This window comes from Haliotis rufescens, unplaced genomic scaffold (assembly GCF_023055435.1).
Source record: "Haliotis rufescens isolate VD_foot unplaced genomic scaffold, xgHalRufe1.0.p SCAF_8, whole genome shotgun sequence".
Classification (NCBI taxonomy): Eukaryota; Metazoa; Mollusca; class Gastropoda; order Lepetellida; family Haliotidae; genus Haliotis; species Haliotis rufescens.
The window spans coordinates 42487217-42515173 of record NW_025964372.1 but is presented as its reverse complement, the minus strand read 5'-3'; the positions used below and the strand labels follow the sequence as shown (position 1 = coordinate 42515173).

The 27957-nt window shown below is 40.4% G+C and overlaps 1 protein-coding gene across 1 annotated transcript; it reads right to left on the bottom strand.

Moving 5' to 3' along the window:
* Nucleotides 1-97: 97 nt before the first annotated feature.
* LOC124114944 (mucin-2-like) lies at nucleotides 98-22203 on the bottom strand. The gene is made up of 14 exons (XM_048389820.1): nucleotides 22050-22203; nucleotides 21159-21208; nucleotides 20338-20452; nucleotides 19589-19764; nucleotides 17020-17161; nucleotides 16770-16880; nucleotides 16503-16557; nucleotides 15828-15974; nucleotides 10625-10753; nucleotides 9215-9346; nucleotides 5018-7105; nucleotides 2333-3484; nucleotides 1957-2041; nucleotides 98-997 (listed from the first exon to the last, which is right to left on the bottom strand). The coding sequence occupies exons 4-14, from the start codon at nucleotides 19702-19704 to the stop codon at nucleotides 856-858; spliced, it is 4299 nt and encodes a 1432-aa protein (XP_048245777.1). The 5' UTR covers nucleotides 19705-19764; nucleotides 20338-20452; nucleotides 21159-21208; nucleotides 22050-22203; the 3' UTR covers nucleotides 98-855.
* Nucleotides 22204-27957: the final 5754 nt, after the last annotated feature.

The window sequence follows — 27957 nt, the reverse complement described above, 5'->3', positions numbered from 1 at the left end:
CCCATGAACCACGCAACAACTACTCTTTTACAATTTGCAAAAAACAAGTAAAAGACAATGAATATACAGGTATAAGATAACATATAACGATTTTCAGTCGCATTTTAAGTTTATTTACACAATAGTACAAAAAATTAATGGAAAGGTAAATAAAATATACAGATGTTTATTTAAACTTGCAAACCTCCCTTCATCATTGAGTACATGCCATAAAGTTCTCAAATTTTGTAAGTCATGAAGAAAGTACATCAACAACGTTACAAAAGCGATATACACCTAACACTCTGACTCATAGAAACTGGTTTCGTTTATATGTTGTAGTAAATCGGTTTGTGAACTGTGTGATATGAACAGTAAAGAGGTCAACGAGAAATATATCTGACCATATATTGTCAATATAGAACGTCAATGCAAGAGAATAATTAGTCTATGAATGGATCTCTGAAAATCAATGATGATACCAGGAATGTAAAAAGGTATATGTAAGTATGACACGCTGATTGGCCTGCGGTAATATGTGAGCTGTAACGATTATGAATGAAAATGGTCAAATATTTCATGTCATTTTGACTAAATAACATACACTTTTAAATAAATAAACCAACATCTAATCAGATCAACAGACTAATTGATATGGGAGGAACAGTGGTGAAAAATACATATGATTGGTAATATCGCACATCATGTTCTAGAAATTTACAATAAATGTCAGGCGAACAAATAGGACCCGACTACTTTTTATTTCAATATTTGAAGGTGGGTAAGTCTGGAGACCAGTTTCAAAAGTCTAGTCAATGTCGTTGCTTAAAACTATGATTGGGCATGAGTGGAATGAACTGTACTTGGTATTATTGCCTAGGCTAATCGACCAACATTAAAACGTGTTGAGTATGAGGAGAACCCCCTTGAAGACACTCCTAGAGGCGGAGCCATGTAATCCAAGTCTCCGGTTCGTGTTGGCGGAGGTTTTCGTTTTGTCCCCATTCTGCAAATGCCTCTGAAATAAGGGACACACACATTAATCCAAATTATCACAGACTTAAGATAGCGGAAATTTGTCTGATTGTGTACTCTTTGACATTATTACAGTTTCTAGAAGGCTATCTGTTACAAGCGACAGAGGACTATTCGATATCTTTAACGAATTTTAATCTTCTTGTCAAGTGGGAATTGTATACCTATCTGAACACTGGACTGTTTCATGACAATCGACAGTGACAAGATCCTGAACATTCGTGTGTGCACACACATTCATTAAAGGGCCGCTCCCACGTATGTAACCCATTGTTTTGCCTTGTGCTTCAGTATAAGTTATTGATTATTCATTGATCTTAAGTGATTATTTACTGATTGCACAATTCAGCTCCGATACCGATTATGATATTAATCAGTTTGGAAATCACACCAGAACAATATTAATTGTTGGAATGAACTATTTTGCTGTAGTTTTGTTTGTGGAGTATTCACAAGTGCCTCTGACGTCTAAGGCTGGTTCAATTGCTTTTTGACAGCAAGCGGAGGAGGTCATGGAGACATGTACTTCCAAAGTTTGTTTGGAGAAATAAAAAGGTAATAAACACTTCTGTTTATGTTAATTTTGTTGAAAGCAATAATACTTCACAAACAAACTTCACACAGTGCCATGTGTAGTGTCATCCGATCGCAGTCAACTACCGTCTGTCTATTCGTGTTGGTGGACAACGTCCAGTACAAAGAGTTACATTTTTAGCACAACGAGTGGTTAAACTAGCTGGATTAAATATTAAGATGACTTCTCTTATGAATTTGATAGTCGAAGCCTGACATCGATTTGTGCAAGTGGTTCCTAGTTCTGTGCAAGAACACCCAGTCCCCGACATCTACAGGAACTACTGCATATGCCAACACAAGCACGAAGAAGCACATTTCCAACACATTTATGTAGATTAACTCTTTAAGGAAAATAACTGTACGCACCTTTTGACAAAGACGATGAGAGCAATGAGGATGACAATTATCCCGAGACCGAGAGCGGAGATCGCCCCTATGATTATTTTTTGCTCTGGAAACAAACAAATATTTCATACAATTCATGACCTGATAATACTGATTGTTTTTATTTTTAATTAATATAAATGCAAAAATGAATGATTTCCTTGAAGGAAGGAATTGACAAAGGAGAAACCGGTGGTAGTACAAGTTTCCGTGAAAGTCAGAAAGACAGCGGTAATCACTGTTTCCAAGACTTTTCTGTCTCCATATTCTTTATTCTTAACATGTGTTTGTTTCCGTTTTATGCTGAAGTCAGCAATATTAATGGTAATTTGTAACTCTTTGTAATTTGTGTACTCACCACTGAGAGCATTAACTGTCATGGTAGGAGGAGATGAGCCTAAAGTTGTGGATGTAGGTGCTGCTATGACTGTAGCTGTGCTGGACACTACTCTTGTCCTGTTAGCTTGTTTTGATGGAGGTGAAGAACTTTGTGTTGAGCTGGCAGTTGTAGGAATTGTTGATGTAGTTGTGGTAGTTGGCGTTGTAGTTGGCGTAGTTGTAGTTAATTGCGTATTTGTAGAAGTCGTTGGTGTAGTTGTGGTAGTTGTTGGTGAACTAGTGGAAGTTGTTGTAGGTCTAGTAGTTATTGGTGTAGTTGTGGTAGTTGGTGAAGTTGTAGTAGAAGCTGGTATAGTTGTTGTAGTTGTTGGTGTAGTAGCTGAGGTTGTTGGGGGAGTAGTTGTTGTTGATGGTGTAGCTGTTGGTGCAGTTGTGGTAGTTGTTGGTGTAATTGTGGTAGTTATTGAGGTAGTAGTGGTAGTTGGTAAAGTGGTAGTTTGTGTATTTGTGGTAGTTGTTGGTGTAGTGGTTGTTGCAGTTGTGGTAGTTGTTGGTGTAATTGTGGTAGTTATTGGTGTAGTAGTGGTAGTTGGTAAAGTGGTAGTTATTGGTCCAGTTGTGGTAGTTGTTGGGGGAGTAGTGGTAGTTGTTGGTACAGTTGTAGTTGTGACAGTTGTTTGTGTAGCTGTGGCAGTCGTTGTGGTAGTTGTAGTAGTTGTTGATGGAGTTGTGGTAGTTGATTGCGTACTAGTGGACGTTGTAGGTCCAGTAGTTCTTGGTGCCGTTGTGGTAGATGTTAGAGTAGTGTTAGTTGTTGTGATAGTAATTGGTGTAATTGTGGTAGTTGTTGGTGTAATTGTGGTAGTTATTAGTGTAGTAGTGGTAGTTGGTAAAGTTGTAGTTGTTGGTGCCGTTGTGGTAGATGTTAGAGTAGTGTTAGTTGTTGTGATAGTAATTGGTGTAATTGTGGTAGTTGTTGGTGTAGTTGTGGTAGTTATTGGTGCAGTTGTGGTAGATGTTAGTGTGGTTGTGATAGTTGTTGGTGTAGATGTGGTAGTTGTTTGTGTAGTTGTGGTAGTTGTTGCGGGAGTAGTGGTAGTTGTTGGTGTAGTTGTTGTTGCAGTTGTGGTAGTTGTTGGTGTAATTGTGGTAGTTTTTGGGGTAGTAGTGGTAGTTGGTAAAGTGGTAGTTGTTTGTGTAGTTGTGGTAGCTGTTGCGGGAGTAGTGGTAGTTGTTGGGGGAGAGGTGGTAGTTGTTGGTGTAGTTGTTGTTGCAGTTGTGGTAGTTGTTGGTGTAATTGTGGTAGTTATTGGTGTAGTAGTGGTAGTTGGTAAAGTGGTAGTTATTTGTGCAGTTGTTGTAGTTGTTGGTGTAGTTGTGGTAGTTGTTGGTGTAGTTGTGGTAGTTGTTTGTGTAGTTGTGGTAGTTGTTGGGGGAGTAGTGGTAGTTGTTGGTGTAGTTGTTGTTGCAGTTGTGGTAGTTGTTGGTGTAGTTGTGGTAGTTGTTGGGGGAGTAGTGGTAGTTGTGGTAGTTGTTGGGGGAGTAGTGGTAGTTGTTGGTGTAGTTGTTGTTGCAGTTGTGGTAGTTGTTGGTGTAATTGTGGTAGTTTTTGGGGTAGTAGTGGTAGTTGGTAAAGTGGTAGTTGTTTGTGTAGTTGTGGTAGTTGTTGCGGGAGTAGTGGTAGTTGTTGGGGGAGAGGTGGTAGTTATTGGTGCAGTTGTGGTAGATGTTAGTGTAGTTGTGATAGGTGTTGGTGTAGATGTGGTAGTTGTTTGTGTAGTTGTGGTAGTTGTTGCGGGAGTAGTGGTAGTTGTTGGTGTAGTTGTGGTAGTTATTGTTGCAGTTGTGGTAGATGTTAGTGTAGTTGTGATAGTTTTTGGCGTAGATGTGGTAGTTGTTGGGGGAGTAGTGGTAGTTGTTGGTGTAGTTGTTGTTGCAGTTGTGGTAGTTGTTGGTGTAATTGTGGTAGTTTTTGGGGTAGTAGTGGTAGTTGGTAAAGTGGTAGTTGTTTGTGTAGTTGTGGTAGCTGTTGCGGGAGTAGTGGTAGTTGTTGGGGGAGTAGGGGTAGTTGTTGGTGTAGTTGTTGTTGCAGTTGTGGTAGTTGTTGGTGTAATTGTGGTAGTTATTGGTGTAGTAGTGGTAGTTGGTAAAGTGGTAGTTATTCGTGCAGTTGTGGTAGTTGTTGGTGTAGTTGTGGTAGTTGTTGGTGTAGTTGTGGTAGATGTTAGTGTAGTTGTGGTAGTTGTTGGTGCAGTTGTGGTAGTTGTTGGTGTAGTTGTGGTAGTTATTGGTTCAGTTGTGGTAGATGTTAGTGTAGTTGTGATAGGTGTTGGTGTAGATGTGGTAGTTGTTTGTGTAGTTGTGGTAGTTGTTGGTGTAATTGTGGTAGTTATTAGTGTAGTAGTGGTAGTTGGTAAAGTTGTAGTTGTTGGTGCCGTTGTGGTAGATGTTAGAGTAGTGTTAGTTGTTGTGATAGTAATTGGTGTAATTGTGGTAGTTGTTGGTGTAGTTGTGGTAGTTATTGTTGCAGTTGTGGTAGATGTTAGTGTAGTTGTGATAGTTGTTGGCGTAGATGTGGTAGTTGTTTGTGTAGTTGTGGTAGTTGTTGCGGGAGTAGTGGTAGTTGTTGGTGTAGTTGTTGTTGCAGTTGTGGTAGTTGTTAGTGTAGTTGTGATAGTTTTTGGCGTAGATGTGGTAGTTGTTTGTGTAGTTGTGGTAGTTGTTGCGGGAGTAGTGGTAGTTGTTGGTGTAGTTGTTGTTGCAGTTGTTGTAGTTGTTGGTGTAATTGTGGTAGTTTTTGGGGTAGTAGTGGTAGTTGGTAAAGTGGTAGTTGTTTGTGTAGTTGTGGTAGTTGTTGCGGGAGTAGTGGTAGTTGTTGGGGGAGAGGTGGTAGTTGTTGGTGTAGTTGTTGTTGCAGTTGTGGTAGTTGTTGGTGTAATTGTGGTAGTTATTGGTGTAGTAGTGGTAGTTGGTAAAGTGGTAGTTATTTGTGCAGTTGTGGTAGTTGTTGGTGTAGTTGTGGTAGTTGTTGGTGTAGTTGTGGTAGTTATTGGTTCAGTTGTGGTAGATGTTAGTGTAGTTGTGATAGGTGTTGGTGTAGATGTGGTAGTTGTTTGTGTAGTTGTGGTAGTTGTTGGTGTAATTGTGGTAGTTATTAGTGTAGTAGTGGTAGTTGGTAAAGTTGTAGTTGTTGGTGCCGTTGTGGTAGATGTTAGAGTAGTGTTAGTTGTTGTGATAGTAATTGGTGTAATTGTGGTAGTTGTTGGTGTAGTTGTGGTAGTTATTGTTGCAGTTGTGGTAGATGTTAGTGTAGTTGTGATAGTTTTTGGCGTAGATGTGGTAGTTGTTGGTGTAGTTGTGGTAGTTATTGGTTCAGTTGTGGTAGATGTTAGTGTAGTTGTGATAGTTGTTGGCGTAGATGTGGTAGTTGTTTGTGTAGTTGTTGTTGCAGTTGTGGTAGTTGTTAGTGTAGTTGTGATAGTTTTTGGCGTAGATGTGGTAGTTGTTTGTGTAGTTGTGGTAGTTGTTGGGGGAGTAGTGGTAGTTGTTGGTGTAGTTGTTGTTGCAGTTGTGGTAGTTGTTGGTGTAATTGTGGTAGTTTTTGGGGTAGTAGTGGTAGTTGGTAAAGTGGTAGTTGTTTGTGTAGTTGTGGTAGCTGTTGCGGGAGTAGTGGTAGTTGTTGGGGGAGTAGGGGTAGTTGTTGGTGTAGTTGTTGTTGCAGTTGTGGTAGTTGTTGGTGTAATTGTGGTAGTTATTGGTGTAGTAGTGGCAGTTGGTAAAGTGGTAGTTATTTGTGCAGTTGTGGTAGTTGTTGGTGTAGTTGTGGTAGTTATTGGTGCAGTTGTGGTAGATGTTAGTGTAGTTGTGATAGGTTTTGGTGTAGATGTGGTAGTTGTTTGTGTAGTTGTGGTAGTTGTTGGTGTAATTGTGGTAGTTATTAGTGTAGTAGTGGTAGTTGGTAAAGTTGTAGTTATTGGTCCAGTTGTGGGAGATGTTAGTGAAGTTATAGTAGTTGTTGGTGTAGCTGTGGCAGTCATTGTAGTAGTTGTTGATGAAGTTGTGGTAGTTGATGGCGTACTAGTGGAAGTTGTTGTAGGTCTAGTAGTTGTTGGTGCCGTTGTGGTAGTTGTTGGTGTAGTAGTTGAGGTTGTTGGGGCAGTCGTGGTAGTTGATGTTGTAGCTGTTGGTGCAGTTGGTGTAGTTGTTGGTGCAGTTGTGTAAGTTGTTGGTGTAATTGTGGTAGATGTTAGTGTAGTAGTGGTAGTTGGTGTAATTGTGGTAGTTGGTAAAGCGGTAGTTATTGGTGCAGTTGTGGTAGTTGTAGGTGTAATCGTGGTATTTGTTGGTACAGTAGTAGTTGTGACAGTTGTTTGTGTAGCTGTGGCAGTCGTTGTGGTAATTGTAGTAGTTGTTGATGTAGTTGTGGTAGTTGATGGCGTACTTGTGGACGTTGTTGTAGGTCCAGTAGTTCTTGGTGCCGTTGTGGTAGATGTTAGTGTAGTGTTAGTTGTTGTGATAGTAATTGGTGTAATTGTGGTAGTTGTTTGAGTAGTTGTGGTAGTTATTGGTGCATTTGTGGTAGATGTTAGTGAAGTTGTGGTAGTTGTTGGTACAGTAGTAGTTGTTGTTGTTGTTGTAGTTGTGGGTACAGTAGTAGCTGTTGTAGTTGTGGAAGATTGTGACGTAAAATTGCGACAAGTGTCACAACACCTTCCAATGTAGTCGGGACCGGAAGTGATACAGTTGCTATAGGCACATGGGCCAGTAAACGTGTTATCGCCATATGGACAGTCTGCAACATAATCAAGCAGCGTTTAAACATTCAGATATTTGCTAATTGCTATATTAATGACAATATTGTCGAGCATGTTCGTCTTTCGATTATCATAACCATCGTGTAAACCTTTCACTAGACCATGGTTAATGTGGAAGTAAATCCCAAGGTAATGCAGATGGAACATGTTTAACCCTTTGGTAAATCCGATGATCAATGGTAGCACATGATGGTAAGAGGCATGAATTCCATTCGCGGATAGATTCGCAGTAAATTTATGCAACTCTGCGTAACTATTCTTGTCAACTATAAGACATATTTCATCATTTAGACCAGTTCTCAAACGTAATGTCCTCACATAAATTATAGATACCAGACACTGCGATGAAGGGCGGCTATGCGCTGCTGACAACAATTATGGAGCTTTGGAATCCAGTACAAAAGAGGAATTGACATGTCTTCAGGTTTTAGAGTCAAAACAAAAGGCGTTAGGACATGCTATACAGTCTAATAAATTGCATAAATGAAACTCGCTGTTCAGGAAGCAAGGAAAACCATGCACTTATCTCTCTTTCTATCTTACTCTTATCATCAAATATTCTACATTATGTGAACTGGATGCCTTATTAAACGCGTTAGAGTGTTAGTCGGAAAGGTGACTGGCGCATTAAACTGGACTTCAGTAGGGATTATTTTTGTATGTATTCAATCAGCGCCGGATATGCAGCATTTTGTAACCGAAGAAGAAAAGTAACTATCATAAGATTAATACAGCATACTGTAATTATTACAATTAACTGCCTTAATGATAAATATATTGTATGACCATTGCCATTCCTGTGTATGGTTATTGTAGAAATTATAAACTGGCATATATCAGACACTTTAATGTCGAAGCTTAGATTTAGAGTTAAAAAAATCAGTTGGTGTTAATTGACGAAATCAACCGAAACAAAATCAGAATACGGAAGAAATACACACTTTGGGTTAAAGTATTCAAAGTATTGTACCATAACATGTATAACCACCAACTAAATCCAACATGACTGCCATGACCATTTGAAACAAAATAAAACTGTTATAGATATGTTGTAATATTGTGACTGATTACACGTGGTCCTTTCTGAATAGTTCCTTATATAAGTAGACATGATTTAAGTTTCCTGTAGAGGAAACATAGAGGGGAGGTACATATAGAATAGCGTCTAAATGCTAACTTATGATAACACTGACAATGGTCAACAGTGTGCAGAAATATCTAACATTTATGTTTCTACGAAGCAGTTATTAGTATATATATTACTATGAACTAATGAGCCATAATGATCTGTAGGTTACCCATAACTTCCCAAATTCTCTCAAACATTAGATCATAATACAACTGTTAACATGAATATACAAAAACAATTAATAAACGTTTCTACCCACAGGTGGCTACTGGGCGCGAAAGGCAACATCTATGTGAGGTGAGGTGAAATTTGGTTTAACGTCGCGTCCAAGATTATTGCACTTATATAGCGACGTGCATTCACGTGTGTGTGTGGCCGCTTGTACTATTTCGGACTGACGCCGATTTATAGTGCTAGAACACTGAGATACCATGCCGCAGTTTAACACAAATATCCCACGCAGACACAGTATACTGACTCCGAGCCGACCATTCCTTGTTTTAGCCCCTTAATGCCGAGCGCCAGGCAGGGTAACAACAAGTACCATCTTTTAACGTCTTTTTGGTATGATGCGGCCGGGGATCGAACCCCGGACCTTCCGCTCTCCGGGCGGACGCTCTACCACTAGACAACGGAGGCGGTCTGCAACACCTATGTGAAACACCCTAGCGACTATCATATATATACCCGTCAATAACTTAAATGTTGCAGATTAGAAGTTGAGCAAATCCCTTAATTTCGATGATCAGGATTATGTTATGTATAAAGCCAATATATACTTGGTGCTCAAATAAAAAAAACTTACGTCCTGTCCAATAACTTTTAATAATGATAACTGCAGAAACTCGAAAATGAGATTTAGACTTATAAAATCCTTATAAACTACAACTTGAATGATTGATTAAATAATCCAAAACCCAAACCAGACCTCACCAAAACCCCTAGTGTCTGTACTTACCACCTCCTGATGAGTAGGCTGAGCAAGTCTCACAACAGCCATAGGCATTGTTTTCATTGTAACAAAGACTTTTCCGTTCCTGAGTAATACCAGTGTCACAGTTAGAGTAACGATCACCATATGTGCAATTTGCTGGAAATCATACAATTCAATAATATGAATATTGACGAAATACACACATTGTGTTAAAGGCATGAAGCTTTGCATGTCAAACTGTTAATAAACCAGTTGTAATATTGTGATTGATAATATCTGATCCATTCTGAATAGTTCATAAGATTAGCAGAATTGTGTTAGGATTCATGTTAATATTGACAATGGTTAGCATTGTGTAATTACACCTGCCATTAACACAATTTTTGTATATCGAAAATAACGGCTTGTACACCAATAATATGAATAATATATTACTGCTTTAATAATTAGAGAAGTAGATGGTACATATTGATACCCTGGATTGATAAATTGGAGTGAGTGAGTATGGTTTTACGCCGCTTTTAGCAATATTCAAGAAATATCACGGCAGGGGACACCAGAAATGGCCTTCACACATTGTACCCATGTCGGGAATCGAACCCGGGTCCTCGGGGTGAGGAGCGAACGCTTTAACCACTAGGCTACCCGACCGCCCCCGATACACTGGACTGAAGCATTAGATTTATACATTGTTTTGACACATCGTATTGATACATTGGGTTGATAGATGATATTGATACGCTGGATTGAAATTTTGTATTGACACATAGATTGATAACGTCTACTGGTTTATTGGGATGATCTGATACACTGGACTCACATATTGTATTGATACATTGCATTGATACATTGGACTGATACCTTGAACGTAAACATTTGACTGATACACTCGACATATATAGTGGACACATTTATTTGAGTGATGCACTGGACTGATACATTGGATTGATATACTGGTCTGATACATTGGATTGGTACATTGAACTGGTACATTGGATTGATACATTGGTCTGATGCAATCAATTAATACATCGGACTGATATAGGGGACTTCTACATTGAATTGATTCATTAGACCTATACACTGGACTAATAGATTAGGTTGAAGTGATACATTGGACTGATGCATTGAACTGATACATTGATCTGATACAGTGGACTGATGAATTTGGTCACAGATCCGGTATTAAATCAAGTATTTTGATTGTATGTTAAGGGGAGATAATCCCAGTTTGGAATTTGGTGAAAGACATCTAATCATTTGAAAAGTATTTTATTCCATAGAATAACTTACTGCCACTCATTAACGTTAACAAATAAACATTTAAATAATTTCAACCTCACATTTCAGTATGCAAACTTTCGACTTACCAATGTCTGTATTTATAAGGTTCTCCGAAACTCAAACCGTCTAAAGGTCTCTATCATTACTTACCTACTGCCGACTTGTAAACTGAACATGTTTCACAACAACCCCTGGCATTTGCTTCGTTGTAGCATAGATCTTTCTTGTCCTGAGTAATTGTGTCACAGTTTCTATATCGATCTCCATATGGGCAGTTTTCTAGAGCAATCGAAATATACAAGTACACATAAGAAATATGAGGCAAATAGATACAAACGTATCTTAATCGTGAAGATGACCCGTTGGTTAACACATCAGTCAATATTCCCATGTTCAACAGACACTGATGGCAACATTCCAAATGACACAAACCGTAGGGGAGGTACGTAAACCACGTGCTGAGTACCACAGAGGAGTGGATGTCATACTGGATTATCACGTGGTACTTGTATCCTCAATTCACATTTTGGAAGAGGATTTGTTATCTAACATACACACAACAGTAAGTATAGTCTTGAACATTACTGCTTTATGCTTTTATTGAATATGTTTACTGGATGTGTATGGCTATAACATTATTGTATGGTTTTGTCATGTGAGAATCGCAAAAATCAAGTAATAATATGGAAATGGGGGTGATTTGTGTTTGAGAGTGTACGTGTTTTGTTTGGTTCTTGTTTCTAAACACTAAACTATTGAACAATAGTTTATCATTGTTAATAATTCTAAGAAAACTACCTCTATTACATATCTGCCATAGATCCTGCATTTTGGCTTCAATCACACTAACTAAAATTTTCAGATTGTCAACAGACGTCCTCTTCACTGTCAATCACACAATTAGTTGTCGGAATGTAGTAACTACCCAGGCCATGACGTCATAATGGCGGAAACACCACTTTCATCTACTACTAGAGGTAGCAAAATTCGAGACGTGGGAGGGAGTAATTCGTATGTAAAAGAGGTAGTATTTTTAGAATTATTAACAATGATAAACTATTGTTCTGTAATTCTAACGAAGCTTCTCCCTCTATTACATATCTGCCATAAATCCTGCATTTTGGCTTCAATCACACTAACTAAACTTTTCAGATTTTCAACAGACGTCCTCTTTTCACTGTCAATGAAACAATAAGTTGTCGCCAAGTAGTCTCGTAACTACCCAAGCCATCACGTCATAATGGCGGCAACACCACTTTCATCTACTACTAGAGTTAGACGAATTCGAGACGTGGGAGGGAGTAATTCATATGTAAAAGAGGCAGTATTTTTAGAATTATTAACAATGATAAACTATTGTTCAATAATTCTTACAGAGCTTCTACCTCTGTTACATATCTGCCAGAATATACCAGAGGGACCCCTGTGTAATTGACTGCAAACCTCTTCTGGAAACCATTATGTACTGATTCTAATCCTACTTGAGATAATTTCCTCTGAAATTCCCCTTGAGGACTTGAAAATCAGATACTGTGTCAAGAATCAGTCCCAATATGTGCTATTTACACTAGATTTTCCGTCATATTTGCTGATCTTAAGCGTAAATAAACCTGGATTTGTGACTTTTAATACCGACGATTACGTCACTTCCGTTTATGACACCACTTCCGGTTATGACGTCACTTCCGGTATGTCACTTCCCCTTTTGGTAATGACGTCTTTCTAGCTCTATTTCTACCCCAAAGGCGTCATTTAGCAACTTGTTTCCGGTGCTGACGTCACTTTCGGTTATTCTCTTACTTCCGGTAATGACGTCACTTCCGGTCTAATGATGATAGTTGATATTTAAGGTGCTTCTTATCCTCCCTACACCTAATATGCAGAATGATAATCAAAGGTGTACACACCCTCTGATGCTGCTGGTGTCGGAGGATGAAGGTCTCCCCGATCTTGCCACAGCTTCTGAGGCAAGTTCAGAGTATACGGATGTCTGCATCTTCTGCATGAATACATCCAGGCGGTTAGATGTAGACTGCAGATTTTCGTGAAATATGCTGGACTTGGGTTGTCATAGCAGATCTCGACGAAGTGGTAACTGTATAGGTTCCTCCATGAGTAGCTTAAGTAGTCTTGGGAACCATGACTAGCAGGGCCATATTGAAGCTATCAGTATTATTACACCATCCGTCTCCTCCACCTCGTGGAGGACTTTGTCAAGGAGAGACCATGATGGGAATGCGTAGGCGAATAGATTGGTCCAATCCATCGAAAGAGCGTCGATCTGGTGAGCTCTTTGGACGTTAACTGGGCTGACATAGACCGGAAGTTGGTTGTTCTGGCAGGTGGCGAATAGATCTATATGTGGTATGCCCCATAGCTTGGTTATCCAGGTGAAGATCTGGGGATGTAATGTCCATTCTGTTGCCACTATTCTCACCCGAAAGACTGTTCAGTTTCCCGGGTATATGTCTCGATCCGGCAATTGAAGGAGTCTGCCAAGGCAAACAATCGTGTAGTCTTCATCATCAGGGTGATTGTTCTGGTTCCTCCCTGCTTCTGAATATAGGCCACTACTGTGGTGTTGTCCGTGGCTATGAGAACAGATGATAGATGAAGATGTATCCACCATTCCAGGATGGCGTTATATATGGCCTTGATTTCCCTGCAGTTGATATGAAGATTTTTCTCCTCTGTGTTCCACGATCCCTGTACGATGAGATCGTCCATATGGGCTCCCCATCCCGAATCTGACGCGTCTGTGAATAGATGGTGCTCTTGCGTCGGATACATCAGAGGGATGCCACTCATCACATGTTCTCAGTGATTCCACCAATGGAGGTCTCATAGTAATCTGGGAGTTAACTGAGTCGGGTACTCTTGGCCGTGAGATCGTATATGGTTGACACATATCTGTAGAGGACGTAGCATCAGCCTTCCTCTGAAGATCATAACCTGTAGAGACGTAAAGTTGCCCTGAAGAGACATCCACCACCTCGGCGACTTGCTGGGTTGACTTGAAAGTGATTGAATCATCTATATAGTCTTATCGAATCGATCCTCCGATGGGCATAGATATCCCCTGTCTAGCTGGAATCTTACTCTGATGTATATAATGTCTTGAACCGGAGTAGTCTCTGACTTGGATGGATTGACTAGAAGGTCATAAGTTGGACCATGAATATCAAGTTCTGATGTAGCTGATCTTTTCCTTGGTCTGCCGCTAGGAAGTCGCCCAGATAGCTTTGAATTCGGACTAGCTGGAGGTGAGCGAACTTGATGACTGGTGCTGTAATCCTGGTGAATAGCCAAAGCTCTATTGCTATCCCGAATGGTAGGACTTGGAATTCGTAGCGTCGACCATTGAAGCGTAGATAGTTACTGGAGGATGGGTTTCTCGGGGCGTGAAGATATGCATCTGTTAGTCTAGGCTGATAAGCCAGTCCCCTTTCTTCAACCTAGACCATAATTTCCGTATGGACTCCATCTGGAATTTTGGTGGAGGTACCAGATCTCTTGATGAGGGTTTTTTAATTTATAATCATCCTCATCTCGGTTGTATTTTTTTCCAGAAGACAAGAGAGTAAAAACCCTTGGCTCCGACCAGGGGAAATCTTCAGCCCAGGGCGTGTGTGTTCAGGATCGGGTGTTCCCTGAAGTGTAGCTTGTATCCATGATCCACGACGTGTGGAATCCAGTGGGCGGGCATAACTCGCTTCCAATTTTTGGCGTATGACAGTAGACGCCTTCCCACTGGGCCCGGATTCGGCATTATGTTGAAAGACGATAGGCGTAAATCACAGTCCATAGACATAACTAGGATAATGGATATAATGGATAATCGTCGCACTCTGCGTATATACCGTAGGTTTCGTCACCCTCCGGTCACCATGATTCCGGTATAATCTGTCTCTGTGTGGCTTGTGGTCCATGGGTAGCGGAAGCCATGCGGTGGCTGCACTTTCGGCCGGCTGGCCAGTCGGCTGCCTGGGTAATCCCGTGTGTGCCGTGCGGCTGGCTTGGGAACCGTTGGCTGATGAAGGTCATACGGTAAGCCGTAGTCGGTCGGCTGGGTAGCTGTGGGTGGCTGGTCCATGGAGTCCGTGCAACTGTTCAGCGTCTGGCTGGTGTGGCTGGCTGGCTTGGTTGCCGTGGACGGCCTGTACATGGATACCGTGCCGTTCCCGTACGGTATTCTCCCTTGGTTGGGTAACGCCTGCTGGCTGACCGTACGGCCCAGTTTACTGGTCTATTGTAGATGGGCCTACGGCCGTGGAAGAAGATCGGATAGTCTATGCCAGAGCTATCTCTTTGATCTTTCCTATCTCTGTATCCATTGCTGAGAGCTTCGTCTCGAGCATGCCCTTCACCATCTCCTGCTGTTGAACAGTTGGTTGATCAGACTCATGGTGGGTGCAGGAGATGGTGGGTGGACTGGAGAGGGAGGCACTGGAGTGGAAACTGATTTTCCAGTTACGATGTTTTCCACTTTCTTCTTGGCAGCCTCGCGCCTACTGCATTGTTGACATCTCTTCTCCTAAGTGCAGGTCATACCTCTGCACTTCGTGCAGTTTTCATGAGGATCTCCCCTGACCATGAATCGGCCACACTTCTTGCACCCAGGGGTAGAGGGAGACAACATGACGACCTCACAAAATCCCCAAACACAGGCTTTGATGTCTGTTATTATAGAAAACTTATGAGAATTATCTTAGCTTAATGTGCCTTACTACCAAGTGCTAGATTGTTACTAATATTACTGTGGGAGTTAACTCAAGCACACACAGGAAAAAAGTGATGTTGCCGCCATCATGGCGTCATGGCTTGGGTAGTTACAAGACTACTCTGCGACAACTAATTGTGTGAGTGACAGTGAGAAGGACGTCTGTTGAAAATCTGAACATTTTAGTAAGTGTGATTGAAGCCAAAATACAGGATTTATGATTTATATATGTACCCGGGGTAGATGTTTTGTTAGAATTTTTTCTAGTACAGAAAAGCAGCGAAAACCCTTTGCTCACAACCCATTTTCCCCGGAAAACCAGCATGTAAAAAAGAACTGATATTGCCGTTGGTTAATTCTTTTTCGAAAAGAAATTATTTGCTGCATCAAAAATATCAGCTCAGTCACCCCCACCCCCAACCCACCACCACCACATCACTCCACCCACGATCCCATAGACAGCACCATTACAAAGTATTCCCAATTGGAACATGATATTTTCTCTGTACATATCGAATACATGAAACATGTAGATGTAAAGCATATTAGATTTATACTTAGAAATAGTGTACATTCTGTACAATATGCTTGAAATGACTTAACGAGAGACTACTATCATTAAGAAATAAGTACCGTCATTTCTCTTGTAGATAGGACAGGTCTCACAGCAGGCCGTCAAATAACCAGGATTGTAGCACAAACGTGGTGTTGCACTTATCAGCTCAGCACATGTTCTATTGGCCGGGTAAACGATTGGCTGGTTCCCAAAGAGACAGTCAGCTGAAATTGTGGGCAGGTTTCCGAAAGTGATCATTGCATTCAAGGAAAAGATGTCGTCCGAGATATTATGGCGCTCTCTAACGAGGTATAGCATACACACCCAGAAAAAAGTCAAGTACCACTTACTATTTCTTAAATTTGTATACTGTATTAATGTTCTGACGACAAACATTTGTTTTTGTTCACCGTGTGACATACTCGAATTGAAATACAGAATATCGAATATTTATGATCATTAATTTGTTTTGTGACCGTTTCATGACAATATGACCATGACTACCATCTCAGATGCTCCTTTGCTTCTTTAAATGATATTATGTACATTTTTTTTTTGTATCGATTGGTGGTCTGATGTGCTACGACACATTTGGCAAAGTTGCATCCCTTAGTGCTTCCAAGATACACTGCTAGTGGATTCGAATTCACAGATTCACCTTTGTTATGATCCGTAGTTTGTCAGCATGATACCCGTGCTTCCGAGAAGCGATTCCTCTGACTTATGTGTAAACGTATACTTCAATAACTTACTATTGTTTTGTTCTGGTGCATCTATGGAAAACACACAGTGTCCAGCAACACACCACTGAAATCACAGTGCAACACATATAACACTACTAATGATAATAATAACAACAATTTATGAAACATTTATAGCAATTGCTACGCCTATCAACTTATACAGTCCAATTTCATGAACATGTTTACATTCAATTTCCATTCACAGTTCCCTTGGAAGTGCATGCAAATGTTAACATGGGTTAAGTACAGACACATATGCACGTTCAGATGGTGTACCTTTTTATCGCCACATGGCGTTCCGTCTGCAGCGTTTCGGGACGATTTAAGCTGTTCCTTGCCACAGACCATTCTCTTGCATATGTTTTCTGAATTACTTATGTTGAAATCCTGTAAATGTCATGTTCAGTAGTGAGTAAAATGTCTATCGTGATAATGGAAATATAGCAGAAAGACAGTTTTACACCTGTCTAGTATATGATGGACCAAGCAGGATTTCTTCTAATGCTAATAAATATATTTTTCGTACTGATCGCAAGACGAAGCCTGGCCCAAACATCATTTGACACTGCGTGTGAGCGTCGTAGAGCTGCCCCGGCATCGTCCCCGTGATGTTTGTCACAGAAGCCGGCTCGAGACTCGTCTGTAGGCATTGCTGTTGGGCATTTGAACTGTAAAATATACGATACTGAATAGGAAATATCACGGCTGTATTATGTTATATGGATATACTCATGGGCATAGGCACCAGCACATATTGTAAAATGTCACAATACTGTAGGTGAGGTGAGGAGAAATATTCTTTTTATGTCGCGTCCAAGATTATTGCACTTATATAGCGATGTGCATGCACGTGGGTGTGTATGTGTGTGTGTGTGTGTGTGTGTGAGTGCGTGTGCGTGCGTGCGTGCGTCCGTGCGTGTGTGTGTGCGTGCGTGCGCGTTTGTGGCTCCTTGTAATAGTCCGGACTGATGCCGATTGATAGTGCTAGCCCACTAAGATACCATGCCGCAGTTTAACATGAATACCCCTCTCAGACACAGTATACTGACTCCGAGCCGACCAGTCCTTGTTTTAGCCCCTTAATGCCGAGCGCCAGACAGGGTAACAACAAGTACCATCTTTCAAGGTCTATTCGCATGACGCGGCCGGGGTCGAACCCCGGACCTTCCGCTCTCCGGCGGACGCTCTACAACTAGACCACGGATGCGGTCCATGATGCTGTAAATACGTTACGCAGAGTTATTAATTTTGCCTTAGCTGCGCCAGCAACCGACGGTCTTGGTTTCGGATTCCAGTGAACACACCACCACACATATTCACTCCTAACAATGTGTCACCTCTACCAATCACCTTTCGCACTAACCAAGTTGAAAATATATTGGTTTGGAAAACATATTTTAACAGGGCTAATGAAAAACAACTCACTGAAACTCAGCTTTTATTGTAAATAATACTTTATAATTGGCAAGTTGATTATCGCTAAATCAAAGGAAATAGTAATGTATTCATAGTCAGTAAAGAAATGCCGTGGACAAAGGTAATGAAATAATTCGTAGATACACCTAACAAATTTATAGTATTAGATGACTTATCATGGGCAAGCACACAACCACTTTGGCATACACCGTATAAAATGAATCACGTGAAAAAGCTGTCGACAGCAAATGTCTGACACCCCAAAACGAGTCGGATTATTCCAGATCTTCAGTAATAAAGTGTTCATTTCACATATAGGTTTGAGTGTTAAGGTTGTTTTTCTAATAGCACCAAATTTTTATATAAGATAGCTACACGTTAAATCGCAAAGAAGATGAAGAACGAAGCGTGGTTTATTTCACGATAAAACATTGTTCTATCATGACGTCATTTCTGGAGATTCGAACATGCGCTCGTAATCTGATGACGTCGTAAATTGGATGACGTTATTTTTGAGAGGTAAGTGTCAAGTGAGTTGTTCCCCATAGATGTAGCTGGACACAGCAGATACACGCAATGGCCAAACGATCGTATCAAAAGTGGAAGAGATATGACAATCGGTATTGGAAGAAACGGTGCAGATAATCTACGTGACAGTTGTGATATTACCAAACTTAACCCCCCTTGTACACAAAATGGAATTGTCCGACATTGCCGAGGTTTGACTGTATTCAGGGAGTCATCATTATTTTAAATATGGATTACTGTCTTTAAAGCTTGTACAATTTATTGACATCCTTCAAAAGGCTGTACAAAATGTTCATATCTCATATATGATTTAAACGTCTCGTGGTCGTTGTTTTATCGTACAGTTTATTCTCCCTGCAGTGTTTTATTGTACGATAAATAACTCCCTCTCGTCGTTTATTTCTTAAATATGTCGAGTTCAAACGATATACATATTTTATAATGCACACACAAATCGTCTTTACAAGTAAAATTCACTTAATAGATAAAGAAACTACCATCTCACTTTTGAATCCTGATCCAAAATCTAGCTTGGCTACATTTAAACAAAATGGTTAACTGTTTATAGTAAAACCTTGTTAACCTGAGGCTCCCATCAAATAAAACGTATAAAAACATGTACCGTATTCGACGTAATAAGCGCCCAGGGCGCTTTCAAAATTAGAAATAGGGGGCTCTTATTAGAATATTATTTTGGTGAAAAAAAAACAGGGTTGAAAGATAAATTTTGTGGTTTAAGCTGACAGCCTGAAATGTTTATATACGAGAGATACATTTTTCCAGAACTTAATTGCTCATAATTAAGGGTGCATATAACACACGAGTGCGTATTATACGCAAATAAATAAGTGTTGTGTACATTGATCAATCGGAAGGGGTGCTAATTGGGATTGTTCACCAGCCAATATATCAGCAAATATCGCCGTTGGCGCTTATTGGAGCGGGGCGCTTATTACGTCGAATACGGTAATTGATCGCATGATCAGGAACAGTTAATATAGTGGTCACCACTTCATTATCCCCGTCTGCCTGTCTGTCTGTCTATCCGTCTGTTTGGAAATACATGTATGGTACCCCCATCTCCCATGTCGTGTGTGTCAGGTTTCTATTTCATTTATTTACTTTTTCACTGTTTCGTCTTTAATACCAACCCGTTTGTTAGGATTCCTTGGATGAAGGTTTGAAAGTAGCGTGACGAGCATGTAGAAAAGACGTAGTAGTTGTTGTGGTCAAGAACATGGGTCCTGCTGTACCCGCTGCCGGTCATGATGTACTCGTATGTAGAGTTACACGCGTTGTTGTATTCCCGTCATGCCAGGCGCTGAGCCTGCGAAATACCAGGTTCGATTTACAAGATATATTCATCTCTCTTCATCATCCTATTTTTATCAATATTTGAGCACCATCCCATGCGTTTCACACACAGCACCAATGAAGGGATTTAACCCAAGAAATTTGTATGCTCAGAAATTGCTTTATTCACACAGTTAAGCGTCCGTGAAGATCCGGGGTAGAATAGGTCTTCAGCAACCCTTACTTGCCCTAAAAGGTGACAATGCTTGTAGTAAGAGGCGATTAACGGGATCGGGTGGTCAGGCTCGCTGACTTGGTTGAAGCATGTCATCGATCCCCATTGTGTCCCGATGCTCATGACATCAATCTTTGGATTGTCTCGATTATTTACAGACAGAGTGCGACGTAAAACAACAAACTAACCAACCAACTTGAGAATAGGCTAACATGAATAGCAACAGATGTCCAGTACATGTGTCTTTTCCGGGTTTTGCATGTCGCGTCCGATGTATATATTAGTAATCTAGCATAGATTCGAAATCAACGGCGACCAATAAATATGAACTATTAAAAAAAAAATGGTAAACTATACATTAAAAACACTTACGGATGTCCGACTTCGTGTGTTGTGACGAGCATGTCGTCAACCAGGTTGTCAGTGTATTCCACAGCTGACACACTGTAATTTGGTGTTTCACATATTGTTCCTACATATGCATATCCTGTGACAAAACGACGATGGAAACTGAGCATGAAACACATTAACATATAGCAGGAAAGCGTATGTTTTTAAACCTTCTTTAGAAATATTCGAGGAATATGACAACGGGTGTTCCTAGAAATGGGCTTCAAACCTTCTTCAGCGTGATGAGCGAACGCTTCAACCACCAGGTTACCCAACCACCTCATGTATCAAGAAATACCTGCTGTTGCCGTTTGCATTGCTTACCTTATAAAGGTAGACTCAATTATGAAGGTTACAGTGATTATATGCATTTAGGATGATGCGAAATATGTGGATATCCGGATGTATTGTTTTCTACCTGAATACACAAAACGCACAGTAGCTGGATGCCGTTTTCAGGAATGTTCTGGGAAGAACAGATGAACATGAACATGACAATAACTTTAACACTGGGTAAAGAACAACACATATCTCACTATGATTTGTTTGTAATATGTGTAAAGCAAATCCTTAGCCATTTCATATCTCAATTAAACAGAAGTATATTAGTTTTCCTGAAGAAAATCCAGAGGCGATATGAGTAATGTCTTTCCTAACACGAATAATTATAATATAATATGACCACAATTTGTTTTCCTTTTGAGTACACATCAAGGTATCCCCGAACCAAGTGTTACCAAAGGCATGTATAGATTGCTAAGATTCTCAATCCAAAATCAAAAAGAAAATATACTACGACTCACCAAGCAGGTTTCTCGTTTGTCCGGTTTTCGCCACAATGAACAGATCGTTCCTAAAACGAATTGGTAACATGACATAATCTTTGAGCACCGACAGAGATTTAGCAGGACAGAGTATCACCATATTAATGATAGCCCTGGATTCTTTAATTGATAGAGTTAATTAAGTTTAAGCATAATTTCAGTCATATATCCACGTGTTAGATTTATGTTTGATGTTCTAAAGCGTCATTAGCCAAATTGCCTTGTGTCGTTTTTTCTTCGATTCATTGAAAATATTTTGTTTCCGATACTGACTTTTAGCTCATGTTTTGTTGTGAACCATGAATATGCTGCCGCCAGAAGACTCCTGGACATCTTGAGCCTGATACCATATCAGTATTTAAAGTGTTTTAAAGCTGAATTTTGAAGCGATGTCGAGTGTTCATACCTATAAAGTGTTCATTACATGGCTGGAAATGGCTCTACCCTTGACCCGATGTGAGGGTCTCAGACGTGAACATATTACCACAATACCGGAAACATAATCAGGGCGAATTTGGGATTCCAGGCTACGATTATCTGATGTACGTGGTAACATTTGTAAATGCAGAAAAAACGAGATGTGTACCGAGAACATTGGGGGAAAAAAGGTAGTGGGATAGAAAGAAAAGGGGTAATGTTTAGAGATATCAAGAAAAGCCGATCTAGAACGGACAGAGTGAGCGAGTTCAAATTCAACCCTGCATCACCAGTGCTTCAGACAAAAAGCAAAGAGAACTAATGAATGAAAACAAACACAAGTACAACACGGGCAACTAATACAGAGATAATACAACAGGGAATAAGATGGTCAGGGAAATGTGTGAATTTAATATTCTTTAAATATACTTTAAGCTGATTGTGACAACTCACGCTGTGAACACAATAATGTGGTCATTGTCAGGGAATCCTGGTGTGTCAGCCTTCCATTGCCTTGTGCCACTGAGAAGTTTATCACCATCTATCTTCGTTTCATTAACTACAGCACTTTGGAACGGTCGTGGTAAATGCACATCCTAAAATGGTATATGGAGTAAAATGATACATACAAAATAAAGATGCATGGAGTACCATGATACATACATAATAATGATACAAGAAGTACAACGATACATAAAAAATAATGATACATGAAGTATCATGATACATACATAATAATGATACACGGAATACCATGATACATACAAAATAATGATACATGGAGTTACATGATACATACAAAATAATGATACATGGAGTACCATGATACATACATAATAATGATACACGGAGTACCATGATACATACATAATAATGATACACAGAGTACCATGATACATACATACTAATGATACATGGAGTACCTAGAGACATACATGCATAACAAAACGATACATAGTGGAAGGTTACATGTCTTTTGTATTTCAGCGTCCGTCCGGAGAGCGGAAGGTCGGAGGTTCGATCATTGACCGCGTTATACCAAAAGACGTTAAAAGATGGTACTGGCTGTACCGGGCGCTCTGCATTAAAGGGCTAAAACAAGGATTGGTCAGCTCGGTCTATATTGAGTCTGAATGGGGTATTCATGTTTAACTGTGGCATGGTATCTCATTGGCCTAGCACTATAAAATCGCAATATTCGAAGCAATACACGCAGTAACACACGCACGCACGCACGCACGCACGCACGCGTGCGCGTGCATGCTCGTAGCTATATAAGCGCAATACTGTTGGAGATGACGTAAAACCCAGACGACTTTGTGTGGTGAGAATATAAACTCAAGACCCGCATCAAATGGCGTGTATCACTTTAACGTAGCATATGTGCTGGTGTATACGTATGAGTCAGGACTCCGTTCCATTTGAAAGTTTCTCATTGACACATGCTTATAATTAGTAAAAGTCGGGGGTGCCAGGGTGGAGCCTTGTGGTTAGAGCGTTCGGTCGTCACGCCGGATACAATGTGTGAATCCATTTCTGGTATTGCCCGCAGTGATTTTGCTGGAATATATAAGCGTCGTAAAACCATACTCACTCATTCACTCATATATTCAAAATCGAAAAATGGACTCTGCTTTTAGCAGAAGTTTCTTATGGTTGTGGAAAGGGCATTGTATCGTTTATTGCGAGTCATTGCAAATATTGATATTGCTTATATTAAAAACTTGGATGTTCTTAACGTATGTATTTTTTGTATGATCCTACGTCAGAATATTGATCGTAACAGACAACATGGATGAATCATGTGCTTAGCGTCTCCCTGAAGTCTGTCCAAGATCTCTTGCGATAAGTGCCGTTACGAGGCATGTAAACACGATCTGAGATTCTGTAAACTCAATCTAGTTTATTCTCCATGATGAATTGTTGTGCTGGGCGATGTTAGAAGTTAGTATCAATACAAAATGTATACGCTATTGATTTACATTGTATAAATTGCGTCTTCTTTCCTCAACGGCATCCATCAACGGTGCTTGAAAGATTCAGTGACATACGTCGTTTGTCTTGTAAAAACTAACCAAAGCACTGATTCACGGTTGATACCAAATACTTGAAGGATGGAGAAGAAAGGAAACGAACTATAATTAGTTTCGAAAGTTACTTTCAGAAAGATCAAAAGCGTTGATACAGTGTGTTGCAATTGAAATTATGTTTTTGGGTACATTCAGTTGGAGCCTCGCGTTTCTCTATTTCTTACATGTACAAAGTGCATCCTGTAATTCTTTAAAAAATGTTAACATGCTTAATGAGGATTATTCCAAGCTGACACGAATAGAACTTCCAAATAATATCTACTCTTTGGGCAATTGAGTGAGTGGGTGAGTTGGGTTTAACGCCGCTTTTAACAGTATTCCAGTTATATCACGGCGTCAGCTTAATGTGGGAGGAAAGCCCGAAGTGACGCAGGTCTTGGACGTTTACCACTTCAGTGAAACCCACGAGCACGGGTATGGTGCTGACAAGCCTAGAAACATAATCGGGACGAACCGGCATTCGAACCCACATTCATAGGTTTTTGGCGTGCCCAAGGGACGCAACTCTGCACAGCGAATCGCGGCGCCTTAGGCGACTGGGCCACCCGTGACTGCGACTAACACATTTATACTATATTCACACAATGAGGGCTGTCTTGTCTCCCTGTTTGCAGATAGGATGAGGTGAGGGCGTGGATCTGGTTCAATAAAGCAATAGTTCAGAAGGAGGTTCGTTTCCGTGGTCTAGTGGGTGGAGTCTGCCCGGAGAACAGAAGGTCGGTGGTTCGATCCCCGTCCGCGTCATACCAGGAACGCAAAAAGATGTACTTGTTGTTACACTGCAAGGTGATCGGCATTAATGGGATAAAATAAGCACTGGTCCCCTCGAAGTCAGTTTACTGTGTGTGGTATCAATGATAAAATGCAGTGGGTTAGCATTATAAAACCAGCATTAGTTCTGCCTAATTATAGCAGCCACACACACGTGTATGCACGTCATTATATACTAAACATGTAGGGGATAGTTTGAATCATTAAGACATCTGATCTATATGGTATTGGCAAATGGAAATGATATGATCATATCTGTTGGGGAGTAGGCATTCAAATCTAATGGATTCCAATGGTTGGTGTGATGAGATGGCTGCGCACAAGGTCATTAAAGTTGGGGGCCAAATTCGAAATTTGCATTTTGCAGTCAGCGTCACTAATATCGGGTAAAACTACCTCTTTTGTCCAGACATGTACGAATTCTTCGAGGCATGCTTCTGATGAGTCGACACATGAGCTTGACACATGTTGTTCCACTCATCAGTGACAGCACGTCTGCCAATGACGTCCTAGACGTCTTCATTGGGAGAAAGATATGTCATGTGCATGACACACTGACATGTCATGTGCATGACAAACTGACATGTCATGTGCACGCAGACAGCTACTTGTATATAACTACTAACTGCATCATCTTATTTTTTTAAGAAGATATACATCAATATAAACTGACGTCCAAAAGAAACTTTACCAGACTTTGAAATCACTCTTGCTCAAAAACAACAAAACGTACATGCATGAAGTAAAGTGTATTGAGAAGATCAATATATCACCATAATCAACACTGAACATGACAATCATACCGCGACCGAGAATGACGTCAGAGCCCCCTAAAGTTGGGTGTGGTACAAAACTCGAGCTTTCAGAATTATGGACAATAGGCAGAGTACATAAACAATCGCTCACGTTCAATAACAAGTCGTTAGTAGCGTGTGTGACCGCCAAATGCCTCAATACACGCAAAAACTTTTCGACGCACAGAAAAAGTCAGTCGTCTGATGAGGTCACGTGGGATTTGACGCCATTCTTGTTGGAGGGTCAAGGTCAGTTCTTGCCGGTTGGCTGGAGAGTGTGGTCGTTGACGAACACGACGATCCATCAAGTCCCAGAGGTGTTCTATGGGGGACATGTTGGGTGATCGTGCAGACCACGGCAGGACGTTGACGTTGTTGGCTGTGAGGAAGTTAGTGACAATTCTGGCTGTATGGGCTCTAGCGTTGTCATGCTGATAAATGACACCACGTGGCTGCTGTTGGAGAAATGGTAGGACAACTGGAAGAAGAATGTTATCCATGTAAGGCTGAGCTGTTAAGTTTCCGTCAACGATGACCAGCGGTGTCCTCTCCTGCCCACAGATTCGCGTGTTATCTCGCAAACATGTAACAGACGATTCACATTTTGTGCATACACTATTGTTGTATTTAGGTTATGTGTTTTAGATAGACTTCATCGTAAAAAAATTATACTTTGTCTGAAATTTATATTTTCAGTTGGTAAAGTTTCTTTTGGACGTCAGTTTATATAAAATACAGATAAGCAATAATGTTATAGTGAGTGAGTGTGTATGGTTTTACGCCGCATTTAGCAATATTCAAGCAATATCACGGCGGGGGACACCAGAAATGGGCTTCACACATTGTACACATGTCGGGAATCGAACCCGGGTCTTCGGCGTGACGAGCGAACGCTTTAACCACTAGGCTACCCGACCGCCCCAATAATGTTAGAGATCTCCCTGACAAGAAAGTTATAATGCCTTAAACCATACATGACGCCATCATTACTGAATTGGCAGACACTAATGAAAGTGATGGGAAAGATGTGTCGAAGTAAATTCTGAGAACACTGCAGAATGCTGTAGAAGGTTATTCAAGGTCAGGTCACGGAGACGTCCGTGTGTGGTCTGCATTCCTTTATTTTGTTCATTTGGAACAATCGGACGTAGAAGAGATATTCCATCACGTGCAAGCAGTGAAAAAACTTTCTAATGTATAAAAAACAACATGGACAAGATAGAGTGTCTCAGTGATCATAAACAACCTTACTTTATGCAATACTTCAAGGGAATTCAGATCTATCTAAACTCGTGAAAACCATATGACGTCAACGATTAAATATCAGATTGATGCTTGCATCGAAATATACACATGGTTTATGCATGTAATTCGATGTTAACTCTTAAATCTCAAATTGGTGCAATCATCGTAAACATACACACGTATATAAACATGTTTTGATATCAACATTTAACATCTGTAAAATTTAACATCAGCTATTTTTTATATTAAATATGGAAACCCTTCAAAATGGTTTTATTCACATTCAAACCTGTCGCTTTAACATAATGAAATATTAGAATGAATGCACAATATTGATACTATTGTTTACACAGAAAACGTTTGCTCTGTAGACTTGCATTCAATTAACAGATAAAACACGCCTACTTTAACCAAGGTTCAAGCTCGCCACAGACTAGCAGCCTTGGTCCCACGCACGACATTAAGTGCTACCTCATCAGAAATCACTCTCCCCCTTGTGATGAACATAGATGGGCAAGCGTTCAGACAGATTAAACATCAAAGATCAAAGGCTACTCAGACTTACTGAAGCAGCCATGCAGTTAGTTGAGGCATCACCGAAACATTATGATTGTGTCTGGAGCCCGCATTTATCGGTAATACCCATTTAAAAAGACACTGTCTTGTGAGGATATTCACTAAATTAAAAGGTACACTACACTTCAAACTAATGACGCCTCAGTCGCGGCCGCGTCGCGACAGCAAACGTGATCGATAAGGCTACTGTCGCGAGCATGTCACGAGCATCACGAGAAGTACTTTAGGTGGTGATCAGAAAGTGATTGCATCGGGTCGGGGTCGATCAAATCGACGTAAACTAACCAGCTTAATCACTTTTATTTTATAATATAGAGCTCCCTCATTTACAGATTTATCTTAGTTATCCTAATACCTTAAAGAAATTTAAATGTCAATTACTCATTTCTTCCTTTAAAGTGTCATAAATGTCTTCCAATAACAGTTTAAAAAAATACGTAATAGTCTTTTCTGACATGTTTCGCTTTAAGATCAAAGGCGCCGAATGTACTTTATCCTCCGATAAAATACACTTTTTCAGTTACCCCATAATGGAGTGACGTATGACGTTGTTGCAATTACCATCCCCGTGATCTAACGTGCCCTTGGTAACATTGTGTTTTCATACTGTCAATTGAGATGGCTCATCCACATAAATTATCGATCACTGAAATAAATTCTTTAAAGTTATACAATAAATGACAATTTCTCATACCGCCGGCTAGTCCCAAAATATGTTCAGAGCGTTTAGCAACGTACTGCGGTCAAACAACGTGCAACCACCTTGGTAAGCACTTCCTTCCCAGCGCCTGACACCTTCGTTGCACTCTCGGTAACATCGCTGCTACCAAATTGGGCGCGGCTATTACAAGAATCTTGAAATTTGCCCTCTAACTCCAAATGTAG